Source organism: Pelodiscus sinensis, chromosome 22 (assembly GCF_049634645.1).
Source record: "Pelodiscus sinensis isolate JC-2024 chromosome 22, ASM4963464v1, whole genome shotgun sequence".
NCBI lineage: Eukaryota > Metazoa > Chordata > Testudines > Trionychidae > Pelodiscus > Pelodiscus sinensis.
The window spans coordinates 23,283,994-23,306,967 of record NC_134732.1 but is presented as its reverse complement, the minus strand read 5'-3'; the positions used below and the strand labels follow the sequence as shown (position 1 = coordinate 23,306,967).

Here is a 22,974-nt window from a genome sequence, read left to right as displayed (position 1 = left end):
TAAAAGGGTGAAAGCAACAAGGAGTCCTGTGGACCTTATAGACCAACAGATGTACTGGAGCATAAGCTTTCGTGGGCAAAGACCCACTTCCTCAGATGCACGAAACCATCTTCAATATGCTCCAATACATCTGTTGGTCTATAAGGTCCACAGGACTCCTTGTCGCTTTTGCAGATCCAGACTAACACGGCGACCCCTCTGATACATAACAGGGGGAGTGCCAGAAAAGTAATGCAGGGAGTAGGAGGTCATGCCAAAGGATGAAATGGGCAGCCTTCAGCAGGGAGCAGGAGTTGCTGGTGGGGCTTGAACCCACCATGCTGGGGTCCCCAGGCAAATGCCCTATCCCCTAGGCCACTCAGGAATCCACCCCACCTACCTGCCTTCCAGGTGTCCCTTATCCTGTCTTCCAAATGCTAGTGCCAGCTCCTGCTCTGGGGCAGCCTGTGTTGGCTGTTTGGCTGCTCCTGGAATGGGTAGGTGGGGGTGGGGGGTTGGACTCAAGCCCACCACCCTGCAGTCCCCAGGGGAATGCCCTATCCCTTAGACCACTCCGGAACCCAAACTCACCCCCACCTACCTACCTTCCTTCAGGCATGGCTGCCACCAAGCCCTAAATGCACCAGGGAGCCACTGGGCACTTCCTCCAAGAAGGCACTTACAGGTACAAAGGGAGAGAAAGATGCTTCAAGAGAAAAGGTGATCTTGGGTTCTTATGGGTCCAGAACAGCACTGAAATTCTCAAGTGATATCTGAACTCAAAAAGTGTTGAGGTTCTGTCAAGACTGCTGCAAAGGCATTGGAAAGACATGACAATTTTTTTAAGCAGGTCAGTCATTATGGGTTGCATTAAAAATGGCAAACTTCATCAAAACATGTATACAGCCCTCTGATGGCCCCCTACTCTTCTAACTTATTTGGCAAAATATCCCTCCCTGGAAAGCTTCATAATGAAAATGTGGAAGAAAAAAAATAGATCAAAAACTTTTGACATCGTGAGGCGGTTGAAGGGGAAATGCACAGCACACAAGATAGGTACAAAATAAACAATAAAAAGCACCCAGAAGCACATGGGCTTTAAAAATGACAGCGTTTCACTTAACAGACTAGCAAGATCCAAACAAGGCAAACATTTTTCAGTTGCTAGTAAAGAAACTTGTGACAATTTTCAGAAGGCAAGCTACAAAACTGTGGTTTTTTGGGGTTTTTGCTTTTGACTTTATTTCAGCTCCTAAGTACTCATTCACTTATTAATTTCTCTTATGCGCTCATTATACTAGGGAATCAATTTGCAAAATAACTGGAAAGGTTTACCAAAGTAAAACTCTTCGGGGGCTAAGGCAAAAAATAATGAAGGCCAAATGAGGTAAACAAAGTAATCAAAACAACGAAAGACATCTAATCTACATCAATTTGTGCACATTTTAAAATGCACTTGTGTGTCTATAATTCCAAATGCTGTGCTTAAGATGATTTTTCTTAAGAGTTTCATAAAAAGCTGTTTTTATGGCGACTATTGAAGTGGTGGAGGAGTCTGCAGCCTACTTTCACATTATTGGCTGCTCCTTCTGCTACTTGAAAATGTTTATTTAAATTATTTTTGTCCTGGAAACGGCTTTTTGGGAAAGGACCGATCTTGAGAGCATGACATCTGTCTAGATAAAACAAACAATCAAGGAGGTTGTACTAGCAGTCAGCACAAACAGTACAGGTGATCCTAGCTTAGGTTAACTAGAAGAGTGCAAGAGGTATCAGAAGAACACAGAACTGCTATAATTACAGATGTCAGCAAGCGAGGGACTTGACAGTACACAGATCCCTGCTCAAATAAGTGTGCCAGCAAATGTAGTGATCCATGTAGATCTGCAAACCTACCCCAGAAAGCCATGAAGAGCAAAGGGATCACACAGGACAAACTGGAAGCGTCAGGAAGATATGCCGATCATATTGTAACCATTTACAAAGATTAGGATTTTATGAATCAGGCGAATCATGAAGTTTCTATATGCCTGCCCAGAACATTTTAAAACAAGTCAGCATGCTCAAAGTTTCTGTGTGGCTATAAAAGAGTTCTTTATTGTTAGCAGGATGCTGAACTATTTGCCAGCTTTATCCTGTTGTGTCCAAATTCAGTGGTGTTCCTAGGGATCCTCTTTTATAAAATAAATGTTAACTTTTCATTGTTTCTGACGTTAAATATATTTCCTAGACGTGGTCCAAATCACCCAACATGTTTTTAGTAAGAAAAATTATACCTCTTGCTGAGACATTAGTCAGTAGCATAAATCTCAGCTAATACATACTAATGAAAAATACTACATTCAGACATAGCACACAAGGGTCATTTGGTACTAGCATATGCCAAACACATTTGCAGAATATTCTTTTTCCACACATTTCATTGACTACTTACTGTAAGTTGATTGAGACCAATTAAGAATGGGCGGGCAGCTGCAATTTGATACAACAATTCAGTGATATTGCATATTTTCCACCCAAATATGGCAATAGAGTAGTACAATGCTAAAAATAAAAGTGAATCCCTTGTGATAGCCAGTCCTTTTGCAGTGTTCATTTCCTTCTAAGGCTCAAGTTTCCCACAGGAAAATTATAAAGAGGAGTTTGGTAAAAATGTCATACATCACAAATGGATGAAGTATAAACAAATTGCTTGGTCAAGGTTTTCTTGCCTTGGGCAAACATACAAACAAGTCTCTCTGTATGGCATTTAAGAAAGGAAGAAAAACACCCACCATGCAAGAGAAGAGAAACACACACAGCAGCACAGAGTGCCATACAAAGTCACCCAAGACAAAAGTTGAAACCATGTGAAGTATAATTTATTTTTTCCATGTACTTTATGAGCTATTCAGACCTTTGAAATAAAGTGTGCAAGTGCATTTAAAAATAAAAACTACACTCTTAACAAGGCTTTGTTGGAATACTACATTAAAGAGATCCAGAAATTCTGAAGCAAAAACCTTCTTGTAAAACCAGCCATACAACTTCTAGCTAAAATCTCTCTGACAAGCAGGTTAATGAGTTCTGAATGTCCATTTGGAAGAGGAGGAATACCGTGTCACAACGATACCTCCCTTTAAAACTACCTTGTACACGTTATTATCATTTTCCACAAACCTAGTATCCGTTCAAAGAACAATGTTCTACAAGTTAGGTTTCAGGCAAACAGTAACGTTATAGTCCTATTGTTCATACATGATCTGTATCTTAGAAGACAATCCCAGGCTGCCATGACAGTAGTTTGAAATGCTTCAATAGCCCTTTAAATTGTAATATCTATCAAGATTACATTAATCCAAAGTAAACAACAAACATTTAACCCAGTAGAACAAGGATTAACATTTCTGAAGTTCTCAGGAAGGTAAATGTGGGTAACAGATTCACCAAGCGTTTTGAGAATTCTCTAAGAACCTTAGCAACATACTTAAAATTACAGGTCCTATTACAGCTCTGCATTTTATATTCGTGCTTTGGTTTTCTTTTGTGTTTTGTTTCTTCCCTTTTAAAAACAGCATGCATGCACTGACAAAAAAGTTGAGGCTAAGAGTTGTTTTACATGGCTACAGCAGCACAGAGCATCTCAAAGTGAAAAATACATTTGTTTCTAAGTTCTGTCAGTAGCAGACAGCAAAATTCACTTTTGGAAATACATAAGGAATTAGGATCAAGTATTTTACATGCTTCAGTTTCTATTCCCATTTAATATGTGAAAATATTATACTATTTTAAAAATCAGTAATATTTGTAGCTTTGGCGAAAATCTTAATGTTTCTTATTAGTTTCATTTGAAAAGTCAGCTGCAGAAATCCCAGTTGCAATTAAAAAGAAGTACTAAGAGTACTTTAACCTATTCAGTTGTTTCAACTTGGCACAAAAATATATATTTTTGGAGCCACAACAGAAGATCTTCAGCTGTCTCCTTATATACAAAATATCCTGTTTCGGCCCCCAAATGGGACAAAGCAAGAATGAAAGAGCCAGGATTGAAATTAAGGCTACATGTACGTTAGCAAGCTTACAGAAGCCCAGTTGTACCGATTTAGCTGTGAGGCTGTAAGGTTGCTCTATGTCTATGGGAGACAGCTCTCCTGTCGACATAATAAAACCAACTCAACGAACAGCTGTCGCTATGTCGGTGTAAGAAGTTCTCCCACCGACAGAGCTGTGTTACTGCCCTTATACGGGTGCAACCTATGTCAATTGGATGGTGGGTTTTTTCACCCCACACAGCGGAATGAGTTTTGCCAACATTAAGTGGTAATGTAGATATGGCCTAATAGCTTCACAGTGCATCACAATCAAAACACAGAGACTGGAGTGATGCCAAAATCCAGCTGCGTGTTTTCACTTCAATGTCTAAATTGCTCTGGTAATTTTTTTTTCCCCATGTCAGGGCTCTCTCTTTCTCTCTCCCCTTTTGTTATTTTCCAGCACCTAAAAAAGTATGCAAAATGTTTTACAAACACATGTAATCTACACTTGGCCTCACTCTTGACACTTTAGTTAAGACCTGTCAATGGGAACAGCTTTTGTGAGGTGAACACCTGTCCTCTGAGACCTGAACTCAGACCCAAATGAAATTCCACTTGAAGCCACTAAGCAGATACCTCCAGAGAGTATACTAAAAGTTTGCCTTGCCCAGTTCTATGCTGATGGGAGACAGGTAAACCAAAAGGCCTTTAAAATAATACTTTATCTACTGTATTTTGCTCAGAAAAACAACCTGAAAGGGCTTAAAAGAGAAGCCATATGTGCTTGGCATTTAAAAATGCATGAAAAATCCATTTTTAACTTGCTTTTAAAATGTCTGAGCTCACTCAAAGAAAATGCCACTGGGATTAGGTGCAGGAGGGAAGCCCAAGGTTAGAAACTGCAAACTATCCAGCTACATTTACTGTCAAAATAAGAAGGATGAATGCTCAATGTTTACCCAAAGAGTGATGATGAAAACTGGATTTCAGAGGTAATGCACAAAGAGGAGCTTCTCAGCTCAGCACCCGTGCATAATGCTGTGGTGGGCAGCTTCTTTTTAAGTATGGGACTCTGGAATGACAACGTGCATCTATTTTGCAAATCGTTCCAGGCAGACCAAACCTGAGGCTGAAGACATCACTGCTCCTTGTTATATGAAAGGACCAACTGTGCCATTACCCTCAGCGAACTTGTCTACGATTCGGAAGTGACATGGTATTTCACCTTCAAGAAATACCAGATGCCACCAAATGGGCAAGACCGGGACAATACATGTGTTTTAGATGCCTACCTTGGTCAGAACAAGAATCTCTGGTATTTTCAGTCCCTGTGTACTAACTAGACAATTTCTTTCCTGATAATTGCTATGGAAAACATTTTAAATAGGTGTTTTAACAAAATACTTTTAATAGTGTGTAATGAAAATACCTATTAATTTTTCACACTGTAGTACTTATTCAAGCTTATACAATTAGCAATTTTCAAGTCAACTCAAGATCAAAGTCTTACATTATATTCAGTCAAAATATTCACAAAGAAAATCACCAGCACTTTATACTAAAGCCTCGGAAAGAATGTTTATTTATACTTCCCCAATTAGTCTCTTTATAGTCTTGCCAGCATACTAAAGATTGGGTTTTTCGTTGATCTAATTTTAATTTTTGATTTTCATTGATCTATTTAAAAGCTGAAATCCAAAAAGAAAAATTTTGTTTCCCATTTTAGTAAAAGCAGTGATTTATGTGATTAAGCATTTGCTTCCTCTTTGTATCACATGAAACTTGCAATATTTAAGAGTAACTAGTATGTGTATGGATATGTGTACAGTCATCTCATCTTTACACGGGCTTTACATTATATGCATTTATCTAGCCCATTCCATCTAAGGATATCAAATATTCATTTACCTGAAGCCTCAACTTCCCTCGGAAGTGGAAATATCCTTAGCTCACAAATGAGTAAAAAAACAGACATGAAAGAACCCAACTTTCCCTTTCCCAACTTTAACCACTGAGCAACACTCTCCCCCCCCATGCCAATTAGGCATGTTAATGAAAAGGAAAGAATGTGATGCAGTACAGTATGTTAACAGTTAATGATCAGTATGTACAAATATTTTGTTGACTCAAAATCTGGGATTTTTAAGGTTAATGTGGCAGCAACATGCATCTCCTTGGAATGTCAAAAAGTTATTTAAAAGAGCAAAAACTTAAAGGTTAACCAGCAAGCATATTAGAAATTGGATACCTTTGGGTATTTACATCAATGTCTCTTTGCAAGTCAGGAATCCCTGTGGCAGCTTCCTAGACCTGCTCACAGTGTGTCACTTGTTTAGTATTCTTGACATTGCTCTTCAAATTCCTGGACCAAGACAGTGAAAACTTGCAAAGTGTCTGGTGTAAACTGATTCTCTAGATACTTAGTGACTTAGATTAGCATACTGATTAATAAAGTGCCCCATTCTGAGGCACCTAGTTAGACCTGGCTGCAAATACACAACTGACTTTAATTTTTATAGCTCCAGCGAGTAGCCAAGTTAGTCTGTACAGGATAAACGTAAACAAAAAAACTGGTCTGGTAGCACTTTGTAGACTAACAAAACATTTAGATGGTATCATGAGCTTTCATGGGCACAGCCCACTTCTTCAGACGACTGGAATTTTGAGTTTAGGATGTACAGACCCAAAATAAATAGGGGAGAAGGGGGGAGAAAAAAAAAGGAGGGGGGTGGGAAACAAGGAGTAGAGGTTATGAAAAATCAAAGGGAAAAACAGGAAAGCAAGAAGCGTCATCAGGGAGCATTTTTTTATCTTTTCATTCCATTTTGAAGCCCAAGAGGTTTAATATTTATTAAATATTGATTGTAAAGGCCAAATGAACAGACACCTTGAATATGCACCTGCGGAAATGTTTCCATTTGCCACTATCCTTAAAGAATAGTGTAGGTGTGGACCACAACTAGATTCATATTTAAATAATAATACTTCACCCTTTCCGGCATCTCCTTCAATACATCAAATAGACTATGGGGAGGGAGAAGCACATATTTCCTTATACCAAAAGTGTTCAAAACTGAAGTGGGAATTTGTCAAGTCAAAAGGAACAAGCTACATTCTATAAGAGAGGTAGCCTCAGTGGATATAGATGAGGAAATGAGAGGAGAGGTGGAAAAAAAAAATCAATGTGAGTCAAATGCCTACCTCCCATTCGGTCAACTGACAAAAAGTTTGCTCCTAACAGAAAACGAAAGATTAGCAGAGAACAGAGCGTTAGATCTAGGGTCTTACATAACCCCGCCTTTCCCTCAGTGATTACAGTAACAGAACACTTCAATCATCTATCAATTATCCCCACTCGATTGGAACACAGAAAAATTAAGTGACTTGCTCGAGGTCACACAGGGCCAGGAAATGAACATAGATCTGAGTCCCCATCTTTCCAAGTCAGACCAAAGCTGCCACCAGAGGGGTTTCACAGTTCAGATTTACAGAGGATGTTTGCAGACACTAACACACGCACACAAGCAAAGTGCAAACTAACAGAGGAGAAGGATGTTCAAAACTGCATGGGAAGAGAAGGCATTTAGGGAGGGGAGTACAGAGGCTCTGGGCTGGAATAGTGAACTGGCTTGCTATTTAAGATTTAACTGGCTGGAGTTTGTTCAGAAGTGAGCTAACCGGTGTCTGCACACTGCATGCACGTCTGACACGCACAGCTTGGGGGGGGGGGCATTTGTGTAATGTCCTAAATCCAAAATGAAAAGGGCAGATACCAGCTTACAAGAACGACCATATGGTATACAAGACGAATTCTACAGCAGAAAGAACTTTCCTGTCCCTCCCCCCACTCCTAATGAACTATTTCATGGCACTGATGTAACTGTGTATTTTATATCCATTCTGGCACGATACAGCTTGCCAGTAATTAATGTGACATTTCATTTTGCTAGCTGGTCATTCCTTAGTTTCTTTCAATCTTTCTGCATACACGTGTGTATGCAATTGGCTTTAAATTCAGAGGGCTTTCATTCCACAAACATTATGCAGACATAAATAACTGCAGCACCACCCTGTATTTGCCCACCTGCTGACACAGAAGTCGCTCCAAACTGGTCACTGTGCCGTGCTCAGAGCCGGCCCAAACTACGGGCTGACCGGGCTACCGCCCGCAGCGCCCCATTGTAGGGGGCGCCATGCGGGGCAGCCAGGCGAGGCAGGGGCGGCACCGCACGCGCCGCGCGCCCAGGAGGTGCCACGCGCCCGGGGGTGGGGCCACGCGTGCGTCGTGCTCCCGGGCGCACAAATGGCTTGGGCTGGCCCTAGCCATGCTAGTACAGACCAAGTACATGGAGCACAAACATGAGGGCACCATAATGTATGCATCTGTGCTATTATTGAAGCTCAGGCTTAAAAAAGGGATTAGGTGAGCATTAATATTTGTACCTATGCAGGCTAAGCTAAGGGAAATTGGATCTCCCGCTGTAGGAGGATAATCTATACAAGTCAGGAAACATTCCCTCTCTGCACTTACAACGTTTGGAGTGGATACAAAACTGAAGGGGTTGCAAGTACTTGGGGGGATCGGCTTAAAATTCCAAATGATCTAGACAAATTGGAGAAAGAGTCGGGGGGGGAGGATGAAACTCAATAAAGGACAAATACAAAGCCCTCTACTTGGGAGGGAACATTTGGTAGCGCACCCATAAAATGGGAAATGACAGCCTAGGAAAGAGTGCTGCGGAAAGGGAATCCAGGGGTCATAGTGCACCACAAGCCAACTATGTGTCAGTGTAATGCAGCTGCAAAAAACGCAAATATTGCTCCGCCATGTATTAGGAGTGTTCTAAGCAGACGTGAGAAGTAATCCTTCTGTTCTACTCTGCATTCATTGGACCTCACCTGGAGTAGGGATGTTAACCATCGGTTAAGTGACTGATCGAGTCGCTGATGGAACTTCCACTGACTACTTGATTAGTTGATGAGGAGGAGGGGGACAGCGGGAGCCTACTGCAGAGCCTGGCAGGCTCTTACTACATTTAAAGTGCAGAGCTGCAGCATCCCAGGGGTGTCATGAGGTGGGACCGTTCAGTCCTGACTCGCATCACCCCCAGAAGCTCAACCTGTGCTGGGTTACGCCGCAGTAGCTCCTGGGGGCAGCTGGGACTGAATAGTGCCGGCTCGTGCCATCCCTGGGACTCGCAGTTCTGCCTCCCCAGTACCAGCTCCTGCTCCCCCCATTGCTGCCTCTCAATCAGAGGCAGCAAAGAGGGAGGGGGAGGGGGAGCGAGTAGTCACTCGACTAGTCACTTACATCCCTAAACTGGAGTACTGTGTTTTACAAGGAGCAGGGGAAAAAAAATATTCTTCTTAACCTGTGAGGAGAGGACAAGAAGAAACAGGGTTAAATTGCAGCAGCCATGTTTAAGCTGGGCATTTGGAAAAAGTCAGATGGTAAAGCACAGGAATAAATTGCCCACGGAGGTTGTGGAATTTCCATCAATGGAGATTTTTAAGAGCAGGTCAGAGAAACACCTGTCAGGGGTGGCCTGGATAATCCTTGGCCCTACCATGAGTGCAGGAAACTGGACTAGATGACATTTCAAAGTCCCTTCCAGTCCTATGATTCTATGTACATCACTGCACAATTGGCTAGGTGCACTAAGGGGGATTTTCATTTTCCTCTAAAGGAAAAATATTGTTCCTGTTGAAGGCAGCTTATGGAGCTTGATGGTACCACGATTTGATCAGCTATAACTAGGGCTGAGGAATATAGCCTGTGCTCAGTCAGACCTATTTTAAATCACTTAACATATTGATATAAAGAACCAGAGAATCTCTGAAGCAAATACCAGACTAGAGCAGTGACTGGCTCGGATGATGTCATTTATGAGCAAGAGTGGGGGCAGAAATCTAAATCCAGCCATGTGAAGACCATTCTCTGGAGGCTGGCTGGATTTCTGGAGAAATTATTCATTGAGGAGTACGGGATATAGTGGTGTATAGGTTGGGAGCCACAGGCATACCTAGCAAGTAGGAGGTGGCGCTAATTCTAAACTGAAAACACAGAGATAGGGTTTCTGCTCTTTTTCTAGTAGGCTCATGGCTCTGACTCTAAAGAGAGGTTTACTGGGGAAACGGTTTTATTGGGTAAAACTCATGAAAATGTGCAATTGCAACTGCTGATCATAATTTAATGCAGGGTATATCTGCTGCATTAACCCACTATTGCAGGGTATAACCCACTATTGCAGGGTATATCTTACTGAACTAAGGATGTTAAATTGCAGTTAGCTCACTAATCACATAGTTTACAGTTTGTATCAACTACACCACTAGGGATAAGGAGAGCAGAGCCGCAGCAGGGGGAGCTCCAGGAGCCAGCTCAAGCCAGGACTGAGCAGTCGCGGCTTGTGTCGGCTCCAGTAGTCACCCACACTCAGGCTGTGCAGACTCTGGGAGCCACCAGGGTCTTACAACACTGAAAATGCAAAGGCGCAGCGTTCCGGACCAGCGAGAGCCGGAACTGTTCGGTCCTGACTCGCGCCAAGTCCAGCAGCCCCTGCCCGGGGCCAACCCTGTCCGCAGCAGCCTCCTCTATCCCCTACCCCTGCTATTTCTGATAGAGGCGGCGGCATTGGGGGGGGGGGGGGGGGGAGGAGGGAAGAGTGGTACTGCAGAGGCAGTCCTGGGCGGAACTGGCTTTTAAACCGGCTCCTCCCAGCACAGGCTTCTCTTCCCCCCTCCCCAGCAGCTAGTTGCTAGTCTAGTTGACTAGTCGCTCACATCCCTATACTGTTCAGTGTGAAAAACAAAATATTGAAAATGAAGGCCTGAACCTACAGACACTTCTCTTGATACGTCACATGCACAAACTACTCCACTGACTTCAATGATCTATGCCCATGAATGTTTTCAGCATCAGGGATCTAAAAGTTTAATAAAAACGTCTGGGTGACAAAGCCTTTGTAATTTCAAATAAAATGGACTTGGGGTTAACAATAATTCATTCAGACTTTCAATAGATTGAACTATTAAATTTTAGACAGACAGGCCAACATTTTCGAAAACGACAATTCAAGGCTCATCTCGTAAAGCCAAAAAGTCATCTGATGGTTGGATTCTCAAAAGTACTTTAGCCCCACTGACTTCAAATGGCAAACCCTGAAATACAGCTTAGTTGAAGCACTTTTCTTGACTTGTGAAAATGCAATGTATCAGATGGCGTGGCTAGCTGCAGCTACAGCCAGAGGTACTGGTTTCCAAGGCTGGGTATTGAGTTGGCGGTGTTCTCACAGGAAGGATGTTAATCCGGGCCTTGTATTTGCCACTTTCCGAGTAGATGACCATTCTTCCTGTGAATTTTTTTTACAGAAGCAACAGATAGTGCCATGGCTACGGTCCAGGAATTGGGAGATCCAGGCTCAATTCTTTGCTCCCCCAATTTGACATTGGGTAGGTCATTTTTTTCCCCTGGCTCTCAATTCTCCATCTGCAAAATGGACTATTTCCTTATCTCACAAAGTTGGTGTGAGGATATTAAAGGCTGGACATTAGGAAAAACTTCCTAACTGTCAAGGTGGTTAAGCACTGGAATAAATTGCCTAGGGAGTTTATGCAATCTCCGTCATGGGAGAGTTTTAAGAGCAGTTTACGCAAACTCCTATCAGAGATGGTCTAGAATCGATGGTGCTTGGTCCTGCCATGAGTGCAGGGGACTGGATTTGATGACCTCTCAATGTTCCTTCCAGTTTTATGATTCTATGACTGTCAGGTGTTCAGATAATACAGTAACAGAAGCTAAATACCAATGGAAGGTATCAATCTGAAATTCTACTATCAAGTAGGAATCTACAGTACAAAATATGCTCTAGTAAATTAAGACTTCAATATGGGGAATGAAGGAATACACTAACGTGCAAATGCAGAATTTGAAAGCACACAGCTATCATACTCTTTTCAACCTACCAAGAAAGGAATTCTCCATGTTAAAAAAACATACTGGATTTGAATTAGAAAATTAACAAATTGCACAATTTCTCCCTCTGAAATTATTTTCAATAGCAATACACTACCACTTCAACCTCCAAAAAAATTTAAAGTATTCTCTTTTTCCATATGAGACAGTTGGATGAGATATATAATTTATGTCACTTTCAGAAAAGCTTCCCCACGGGATTCAAAAATGCCAAGTGAATTCCATCCTGTAATTAAACAAGCTATAAAACTTCACTCAGCTGGATCTGAAAATAAGTCAGATAAGTAATGAACAGAATCTACAGTCACAGATACAAATTTGAAATTGAAGTGTATTCATTTAACTGTGTAAGTTCAGGGAAGTTTCATAGCAGACCGAGGAGTCCTGTGGCACCTAAAAGACTAATACATTTAGTTGGGCATAAGCTTTCATGGGTCCCACAAAAGCTTATGCCCAACTAAATTTGTTAGTGTTTAAAGTGCCATGGGATTTCTCTGCTTTTGCTGAAATAGACTCACATGGCTACCCCTCAAATGCACACCTAATATTTTTATGAAAATGAAAATATTTTTACATCAATGCTCCTTCACCACATTTGTTTGTGCAAGGATCCTAGTCCATACTCACTGTTTTGTAAAGCATTATGGGAACTCAAACAAGCATAGCCAACCACAATTCCTCATTTTCAAAAGTAGCTATGAAAATCATCTGACCTTTTATGAAGTAACCATTCATAGCATCGACAGTGTTCAGAGTCCCTGAAAACAAGCACTAAGCCTCGTGCCATCACCCAAATAAAGTTAAACGAACTCTGATAAAATCAGGTGTGAAATTATTTCTTCCTCACTTAGTCCCAAGAACGCTGGGACAGATTCATTGTTGATATAACTTAATTGAAGTCAATAGTTGCATGTGATATCAATCTGGGGAAGCAGCTTTAAAAACATATATACACACATGAAAAACAACTTAACTGACAGGTTTAGAGATAACAAAGCTGATGGCCTATTTGAATATAGTCACTGAAAGAGCAAAAGCCTAATTTTTAATAAATCCTCTATAACTGATTCTCACAGCTGGACTACCTTCCTTCTAGCCAGCAACAGAGTAGTTAATTTGCTCAGCTATTCCAAAGTTTTAAAAATATCTGTAGCTGCAAACTACTGTATTTTGAAAACAGTTCTGGGCCAGCTGGACAAAACTGACATCTGGTCCACCACAAGTTAAATACTAATGTCAGCATTTAGGTACCCCAACTGTTGTTAAATTCATATATTCCCAAATATATTGTACACTAAGACACATCCAGCTGCTGCTTCCTGTCACACAAACTGAAAGATGCATCCATGTTTGCCCTCAGATCTTCATTAAAGCCTAAAACCTTACTGTGATGGATTTTAGGGCCCAGCAGATAAATCTGACATAAATCATCCGGATGTTAAATGCTACTCTAATGCTTCGATTATATCTGCTCAAACACTTGAAACTTAAAGCAGCGGTTTTCTGCATTTCAATCATACTGAGCATAAATGCTAAATATTAGTGATATCTTAAAACCCACCTACATTATAATGCTTATAAAAGACTTGGGAATTATTAGCCAGCTGGTACAATCGTTACTTATTTCATCTTTGCTAAGGGTCACCTCAAACCCTGCCCCCCACTGTCAGTCACATCCACCTGTCATCTTTAGCCTTAAATTTAGATAGCATGCTCTTCAGCGGTAGGGACCGTCTTTTTGCTGTCTATTTACGCTAAGTACGTAAAATATGTTTAATTAGTTAAACGCATTTAGCCAATTAAAGAAGGTGGGCGGGGGGGGTGCCCTCCCCGCCCTGTCTGCTGGGGTCAGGTCACTGCTCCATCCTGGCTGATCCTGCTCTGCTCCCTCCTTCTCCGCCCAGGGGGCTGCCCTGGCCTGTGAGGGCTGCTCCCAGGTACCGGTTAACCCTTATCTGCTTAAAAGAGTGATGCTTGCCAAGTATCCATTTATCCGGACACTGATTAACATCCCTAATTTACACAGTGCCAACCAAAAGGGGCCCTAGTTTCTAGGTGCGCAACGATACAACTAACAACTAATAAAGTAGCTGTGATACATCAGGATTGCAACAGCCTTTGTTCTTACATTTTGGAGGCTCTACAACAGAAAGTTATCTTTGCAGGTTTTCATCAAGGATGACATATTATAGTAGAAAACCAAGATCTGATTTAAATACATTTTACAGCACAAACTATGATTTTCCCCTTGAGCTAGAGACACATTTCCAGGTCTTAGAAGTCTCTTGTAATCCATTTTTCATAAGTTTCCTTCAGTGCCTCTGTGCACTGAGCGCACACGCACACTGCAACTCCTACATGTGTGGGGAGCTCAACGAATTCCCCAGAAGCAACTCCTATGGCACACAGAGATAGGCTGCAGGCTGAACACAGCAAGCTGCAGATAGGCTGCAGTATATATTATGTAAAGGGGGGGGGGGGGGGAGAGAGAGAGAAACCCACATCCCTGTATTAAGGACACTGAGATGGAAAATATTACACAGGCTATAATCCATTATTATTAAGAATTTATACTTTGCAGACACTTTAGCTACTAAAATAGCACTCCATGCATCAATAAAGAGTTAATGGCATTTTTAAAAAGAATGAACTGTTGAGGGCAAAAGTGCATTGCAGATGACATTACAGTAGACAAAAAGCCTCCATTCTAAACCATTTCTAAAAAGTTATTGTCACGAAAACTTTGCTTCTCAGATAGTAAACTTTGTTTGACCGGTTTACGGCAGATGCTTGGCAAAAGGAATTTACTTCTGCTATATTTTAACTTTCTTTAGGCTTCCTGGGATTAAAGATAAATGCCTGATTTAGCTGTGTGTTCAGTTATCTATAACTCAAACACTGTAGTTAAATTTATAACATAGCCTCCTTAGCTATTGAGACTTTTTTCTTTTCCCATTAATTTTTACTATGTAAACTATCAGAAAAATTTAGATAAAAAACATGTCAGATTTTTGTTAGTTGTTCTTGAGTAATTGCCAACCAGAAGTGGCTTTTCTCCAGTGTTTTGAGAATAATTTTCACCAAGAGGCATCATCCTCAAACCACTGCTACAATTCAGATGTCAAACAACCGCTTATAAAAATGTTTTATTAAACTGCTAAATTTGGTCTGATCCGAGCTGTCCTCGTTACTACACAAACAAACAGAAAAATGCAAATACTGTACTCCAATCACACACAAGTATTCTACTGGGAAAATGGGGCCCAGAGACCAGATCAGTTTTCAAAAGTGTTTGTTTTGATCACATTGCTGCATTCGTGGCTCATTGCAACTTTTAAGTTAAGGTTAATGTTAAAGTGTTCACATGATTCACTATATTCTAGAGCTCTAAGTAGAGCTGAAAGGCAAATCATTTGGCCCCTTATATTATGTCAGAACACACAGAGTCAATATGCTTTGGCATAGGCAAGAGAGTCCTTGTAATACATTACACTGTAACACTTCCACTTGAGAGAAATCATTTCTGTGAGACCCACAAATCTTGAAATGGCCTCAAAGCTGCAGCTCACCCAGCCACACACAACATTCGGTCAATGCCAGAAATGTCAGGATACACCTTTATTCTTAAAAAGAATATGGAGGTTACACACCCTAACACCATTTTAAAGGGGAAACAACAGCGCATGCTCCTGGTTCTGGTGTCAGCAGCATCTCTCAGAAACCTTTCTGCTAAGCTAGATGTCTTAACAATGGAATTTAACTTATTTTGCAATGTGCATGACTGCGCCTGCGTTTCCCAAGCTCAGCAACCTGCTCCTTAGACATGACATCCATTGGAAGGCCTTTTGCTCCTAGAGGTTGAAGAGTCCTTAGCTACCCTCTGTCTTGCGCAAGATGCGCAAACTACCCCCGAGAGGCGCTTGAGCCCCTTCTGAAAAACGCTGTTGGAGAGACTGTAAATGACACAGTTGCAGAAACTGTTGCTAATGGCCAGCCAAGTAGTCAGAAAGGAGGCCGTGTGGTTTCTGTAGACAGCCGAGCTCTCCAGCAAAAAGTAGATGATGTAGGGCAACCAGAGGAGGTAGAAGACACTGGTGATGCGGAAGAGGACCATGGCATAGCGCTTATCGGGGCAAGGCTGTGCCTCCCCAGCTTCCCCATCCTGGGAGCTGAAGCGCACTCGCCTTTCATTGATTTCCTTGGTGTGCTGCTGGCAGATGCGGAAGATATTGAAGTAGGTGAAGCAGACGACGAATGCAGCAGGGGCGTAGAGCATCATCACGATGAAGAGCGTGAAATAGCGATTGGTGTACCAGGAGTCGGCGCACCACCGAAACACATCCCCATGGTAGCCAGGCTTCCCCCAGTGAAAGAAGGCAGGTAAGAAGACGAGGCAGGAGTACAGCCAGATGAGCAGGATGCAGATGCGGAGTCTCCACGGGGTGACCAGAGTATTGTAGGTCAGCGGTTTGGTGATGGCAATGTATCGATCGATGCTAATACAAGCCAGAGAGGCCATGGAGACGCTCTTGAGCACGGAGACCACATAACCGAAAACCTGACAGACCAAGGACTCTCGCAAAACTACAGGATAGTGGAGCAGGGACAGAGAAGGCACCAGACAGCTCACGCCCACCAGGAGGTCAGCATAAGCCATGGTCTGGATGAAGTAGCTGGTGGTGTGGTGGTTCAGTAAAGGGGCGCAATGAAAGACAAATATCACTATAATATTGCCTGAAATGATGAGCACGGTGAGAGACACGATGACAATCACTTCCAGGAGGCAAAAATTGAAGGTCTCCAAGTAGCTAATGGTCAGCAGGCAGAATGGCCGCCCGCTCTGGTTGCCAACCCAGGTGGAGTTCATCTTGAGCTCCGCAGCAATCCCTTCACTTCATGTTCCCGGCCCGTTGCCTGCAGCCACTCCAGGCAGCTGCTGTCATTGTGACTGGCTGCGTGTGTGTAGCAATGTCAGAGTCCCCAGGGCTGCTCCAGATGCCGAGCATCGGCTGCGGCACAATTCCCCTTTAAATCCGGCTCTGCCGGCAGCCTCCTCCCTGCTGCTGCCGCCCGAAGGTCCCAGAAGCAGCCATGCCAGCAAGTTCACACCCCCGGAGACGGGTGACACTAACACCCCGGCCGGCTGAACAGCTGGGGAGAGGAACAGGAGGGAAAGCGCCGGCAAGAGGCAGACCTGGAGTCCTCCCAAGAGCTGGCAGAAGAAAAGGGGAAAGTGTTTTGCAGCATCTCTCCGGCCACGGCGCTCCCTGCCAGGCACCCCGACTCCATCGCTCCCCCATTCCTCACCCCGGCGTGCAGCTGCCTGCTCTCATATGCCAGCCTCCCCACACCTCACTCCCCGTTCCACCCCACCACTCCTGGTCTCGGACCTCCCTTTCTACAGAGCTGGGTCCCCGCAGGAGAAGGGGAGATTCAGATGCATTTCCCGGGGGGAGGGGGGTTTCCAGCCCTTCTCCTGGCTCCATTTTGGAGGATGCTTTGTTCATTATTTCACCGTGACTGCACTGGTCCAGCGAGCCAGGTGCTTGGCTCAACACCCCCTTTTTTAGAACCCCCCTTACACGCTAGGGGAGCGAGGGACCCAGCCCTGGCTCACACTCCGCACTCACCTGCCTCTGTGCCCGACGTAATGGGAACAAAAGCCGGAGCACATCCTCCCGGCAGTCAGCAGAGCCGGAGTGTGCTTCAGCTGGGAGTGCTGCGGAACTGGCAGGGGAGGGGAGGCAGGAGGGGGAGATGGGGAGGGGAAGGGAGGAAGGGGGGGGCGGGGAAGGCAAGGCAAGGCACAGCGCAGCCCTCTCCAGATGTGCAGCAGCAGCACAATGTTTTGGGGAGGGGCCCCCGGCTCAGACAGTGAAGCACGTGGCCAGCAGTCTGGCTGGGGTGCTCCCCGCCGCTGCCTTCCCCGGGGGCAAAATGCAACATGCCAGGGGCCGACCCAGGCGGGGAAGGAATGCAAGGGGCAGCTGTACAGCGGGGTGGGAGGAGGAGGCAGCTGGAAGTTGGGAGCTGTTTGCTGTGCCGTGCCAGGTTTCTCCCTCCCTCCCCCAGGGAGCCCTAGTCTAACAGGCAGCAGGCTCCACATGGCCCCACACAGACCTAGTCCAAGCCCAGCCCCCCACTCTCCAAAGATCAGAACAGAAACGCGAGATGTCAGCAGCTGAACAACGGGGTGTACTCAGCTCAGCTTAAAGATACAAAACACTTGCCTAGAGAGAGGTCAGTAGAAGGCCCTTCTGAGACTGGTATCAACGTTAGAGGGAAAGCAAATCAACCTGGAAACACCAGGCTCCCTTTACAATGACGGTCTGCATGTGACATTTCTAATCTGGAATAACGTAGGGTGTAAATCCAAAACAGACTGATTATTCCCGATTAATGCCCTGTGTTGACATTCTTGCACCAGAATAAGAGTCCTTATTCCAAATTAGCTCTCTAGGTCCTTAGAGTGGTAAACACTGCTTTTTAGCAACTCTCCCCCCGTAACACCAGAAATGCAGGATTTGTATTAAAAACACTGATTTGCAACATCATCACGTCCTCCGAGGTAAAGCAGATTGGCTCCCTTTGACGGTTACACACCGCTTTCTGTCCAGATCCAGTACGCCATCTCACTCAGCAAGCATAAATGCACACACATTCACATGCTAAAGGAAGTTACAGCAGCATAAATTAGAGCGTGAATTTAAAACACTACAGTTATACTAGCATAGCTACTGGTACTATGGATTAAGAGAGCCTTTTTCCAGCTTAGTTTCTTTATTGATTCAAAATATTTTTACCCCACCTCTCTATTTAAAATATTCGAGGCGTTTTCTCCCCTTGGAAGTGGTTTAAGATAAACTGAAGATAAAAAAAAAAATCTTATCCATGAGTAAGAGTGTCCACATGAGGGAATTATATGCCAGTATAACTAGAGTCACTTAATTATACTTGGATAGCTAGAAATATCTTCCATGTAGACAAGCCCTAAAGCGTCAGAACTCCAGCACACTTCTGGGTGTGGGACTTATCAGTGAAAACAAAGCACTTTCCCTTTTTCCTCATCCAGCTACACCGAACGCCTTACACATTCTGAATCCAAAAGTCTATTTCATAATTTGAGGTATCAGGCTCCTTTTCCAAAACAGCTTGTGACATGAGATTTGTTAAACCAATGTAAAAGGCTGCGTCTAGACTGGCAAGTTTTTCCGCAAAAGCAGTTGCTTTTGCGGAAAAACTTGCCAGCTGTCTACACTGGCCACTTGAATTTCCGCAAGAACACGGACGATCTCATGTACGATTGTCAGTGTTCTTGCGGAAATGCTATGCTGCTCCCGTTCAGGCAAAAGCCCTCTTGCGCAAATGTTTTTGCGCAGGAGGGCCAGTGTAGACAACACAGAATTGTTTTGCGCAAAAAAGCCCTGATCACAAAAATGGCGATCGGCGCTTTCTTCCGCAAAACCGCGTCTAGATTGGCACGGACGCTTTTCCGCAAAAAGTGCTTTTGCGGAAAAGCGTCCGTGCTAATCTAGATGCTCTCTTCCGCAAATGCTTTTAACGGAAAAACTTTTCTGTTAAAAGCATTTGCGGAAAATCATGCCAGTGTAGACATAGCCAAAGTGTTTTGGCCGCTTTCATTTGATATTAGAATGGCTTATTTCAATTTAGTTATACCTGCTCCTAAGCTAACCCCAAATAAGGCATTTCTTTATCCAAACAGGCATTTGAACTGGTTTAATTATATGGAATTCAATATACTCTTAAGTTAAACCAGTGCAGCTTCGACAGACAAGTTCTAGGTGCCAAAAATACAATGTTATATCAAAAACGCAGGCGTATTTAATGAAATATAAATCACAGCTGAAAATCACACAGCCAAAAGCATTCGTAGTGCAATGCTTACAATGTACACTGATCTTGAAAAAAGCCGGTTTAACTTAATACATTTATATGGGCTAAATTTGATTAAAATTCTAAAATGGACGTTTGCCACAATTGTGAAAAAACACAAACTAGATTTTTTCCTATTTTCTTCTAGGAAGACCGATTTGGCATTATCACTGGTTTGTACAATAACTGATGGAATTTCTACTCAAGTAGAGAGGAATACTAAAACTGTAGCTAAGAAATATTCCAAATCTTCACATTGAAAAGAGGCACTCTCACAAAATACATCACAAGTTATACAGAAAATAGGGTAAAGTCAAATTAGTGGGATCAATTCTCCACAGTAAATTATTAAGCAGTTTTGATTGCTAAACAGTTTTAGTAGCATCACAATAGCACACAATTAATAAAATGCACAATGCCCTGCAACTGGACAATATTAACAATTTTCAAATAAAATAAATCCAAAACCCTTCAAGGATATATTCAGTTCAACACTCCTTCCCCTACTGTTTATATGTAACAGATTGATATATTTCCCAAGACCCAAATTTCAGAAACATTGCTACACAACAGTCAAACCACTTGCTATGCTAGGTTTCTACCTCAAATGAAAAAGGCACAATCAAAATATTTTCCTTACAAGATATATAATGCTTTTCATTAACTTGCATTTTAATTTACCATGATACACCAATGTTCTAAGTCAATTTTAGCTAAAAGACAGTCTGAAATCATAAAGGTTTTCAACCCTCTTCAAAAAAGTTTGAGCTGGGGTTTATTGTATAGACAAACCACCTGGCTGAAAACAAAGCCTGCAGCAATGACCCTCAAAGAACAGGAGAGGATTTTAATAGACTGCCACTTGGCAGAGTTGATATTTTCATCACACTAAAACCATTTCTTATCACTCAAGAGTCTTGCTTCCAAAAATGAGCTAGAATTTTTTAAGTGCTGGATATAATGATTTTCATATAGGGTGGAAAAATCCCTATTCACATTATAAATCAGTTTGAAAAATGCCATCGTTCATCCTACATGCTCCAATTCATCTGACAGTGTTTTTTACCAGGAAAGCTTATGTCTAATTAAATCGGTTAGTCTTTAAGATTCCAATTGGTTAGCTTTTTCCTGCTATATATGTAAGTGACCACCTTTTGTCTAGACATTTGGATCTGTAGTTCTACCTCCAGATACATACTTTTAGGAAAACAATCCCAAGGCAGTATTTTGGTATGAACTTGCTTCTCTTATTTTTAAAAGCAGAGTAGAATTCACATACCAAATATTTGTAAATTTGAGGGAAGATTTATTACTGTGCCTATTCAGTCCTAAGAAAAACAGCATTCATCCAACTTTTAATATTTCAGATACTTGAAACCAAGGTAGATTCTCTCAGGATTTCCAATACTAGGCCTCAGTAATAATTGGTGAATAGAATTTCAGGAGAGCGCATATAAATGCAGGCAAAATCAGAAGTCTCTGTACAGATGTGTTAGTAGAAATGTAAAAACCTGAACCCCAGCATGGCTAACACTGAACGAGAAGTCTATTCTACTCTCCTTAATTTTCTGATTTCCATTCTAATTTTTCTGAGTTAATGAATTGTGAACAGAATTATTGCTCAGAAATGTGAGTGTACACAAGCAGGTGTCAATGCACTTCAGTTCCAATTGGCAGCATCCTTTGCTCCTCTGCCTTGCCAACACATCCCAGTCCAAAACAGCAGCAGCCCATGTTATCAGTATCCTAAGCCCCTCTTCATCAGAAACCATCAATCAAGCCAGCCTCCAGGCTGTTTGATGATCAGGATTTAAGCTAGTTTTCCCACAGATGAAAGGCTGGGGCACTCATCTGCCATACCACCAAGCTCCCATCAAGAATCAGAATCACGAACAACTTTCATTAGAACCACGGACTGAATCTCATTTGCTCTCAGAGAGCCAAATTCAGATGAAATACCCTAAAATGTAAACTTCAGTTTTAAAATGTAGCCCATCTTTTTAGGTACAAATCTTTTTAGGTACAAATTGTTCCTAGAAATGATTAATAAAAAGCTCTTAGAAATGATTAATAAAAAACTCTTAAGCTTCTGCCCATCCAGTAGGAGTAGAATACTAGAGAAGACAATACCAATAAATGATTTAGTTGCTAATTTTTTGAACTTCATATACAGTGGTTGTATGAACCTACTACAGTAGGCTTCCAATAATCCGGCACCTTTGGGACCCAGGTGGTGCTGGATTATCAGATATGCCGGACTATTAGGAGATACTATAAGGGGGCATACTCCCAACCCAATCCCACTCCCCCCACTCTAACCTAATTCTCGGGTCCTGGAGCCACTGCTACAGCCGCGCTTATCTTCTCCCTCCAGGCGCTGGGGCACGTGCGCTGAGCGGCCAGCTTTGAGCATGAGCTGGCCGGGACACCGTGTGCAACCCAATCCCCCTCCCCACTGTAACCCAATCTCCCTCCACCCACAACCTTACGCTTGGGTCCCGGAGCCAGAGCCACTGCACCGCATCTGGGATGCCATGCGTACCCCCCCCCCAATCCCTCTCCTCTTCTCCAGAGCCAGGCATCTCTCTCCCGCTAACTGTCAGCAGAGGCATGTAGTCTAGACATACCCTCAGAGTCTTTATTTTTCAGGGTCGCCCCGGGCTGGCCTTGCCTCTCCTGGGGTGTTAACAGCTTCCATCACCAGGGAGTTCGGAGCTGGGTAGGAGTAGAGGTGCTTGTGTCCCTTTGCCAGGACCAAGTACTTTCTGCCTTTTAGATGGGGAATGGAGGAGAGTGTCTGCACCACGAGCCTTGACAATTTTGGCTATCCCATCACGGAGGGGTAAGGCCACCCTGGTTGGGGCTCACTGACCCAGCCCCCAAAGAGGATATCCTCCTGCTCCTCGAGCTGCTCCCCTTAGAGGTTCAAGTGGGTGGCCACCTGTTTGAGGAAGTCCTGGTGAGCCTGTATATCATCAGGGGGCACCACCGGTGGGCATCCCATGATGGTCTCATCTGGGGACCACAGATGTTGCTGGACCAGAGAGGTTCAACCTGTAGTAATTTACAGTGTAATCTATACACAATTCCTGGGGGAAGGGGGATGGAGGGGAA

At 43.1% G+C, this 22,974-nt stretch overlaps 2 protein-coding genes across 6 annotated transcripts in view; both read right to left on the bottom strand.

Moving 5' to 3' along the window:
* The window catches only part of RABGAP1 (RAB GTPase activating protein 1), a 122,070-nt gene that overhangs the window by 38,684 nt on the left and 60,412 nt on the right, over positions 1–22,974 (bottom strand). The window lies entirely within an intron of this gene.
* On the bottom strand, positions 126–19,058 carry GPR21 (G protein-coupled receptor 21). The gene is made up of 2 exons (XM_075905622.1): positions 17,598–19,058; positions 126–17,179 (listed from the first exon to the last, which is right to left on the bottom strand). Exon 2 carries the CDS (start codon positions 16,832–16,834, stop codon positions 15,785–15,787), a length of 1,050 nt encoding a protein of 349 aa, XP_075761737.1. The 5' UTR covers positions 16,835–17,179; positions 17,598–19,058; the 3' UTR covers positions 126–15,784.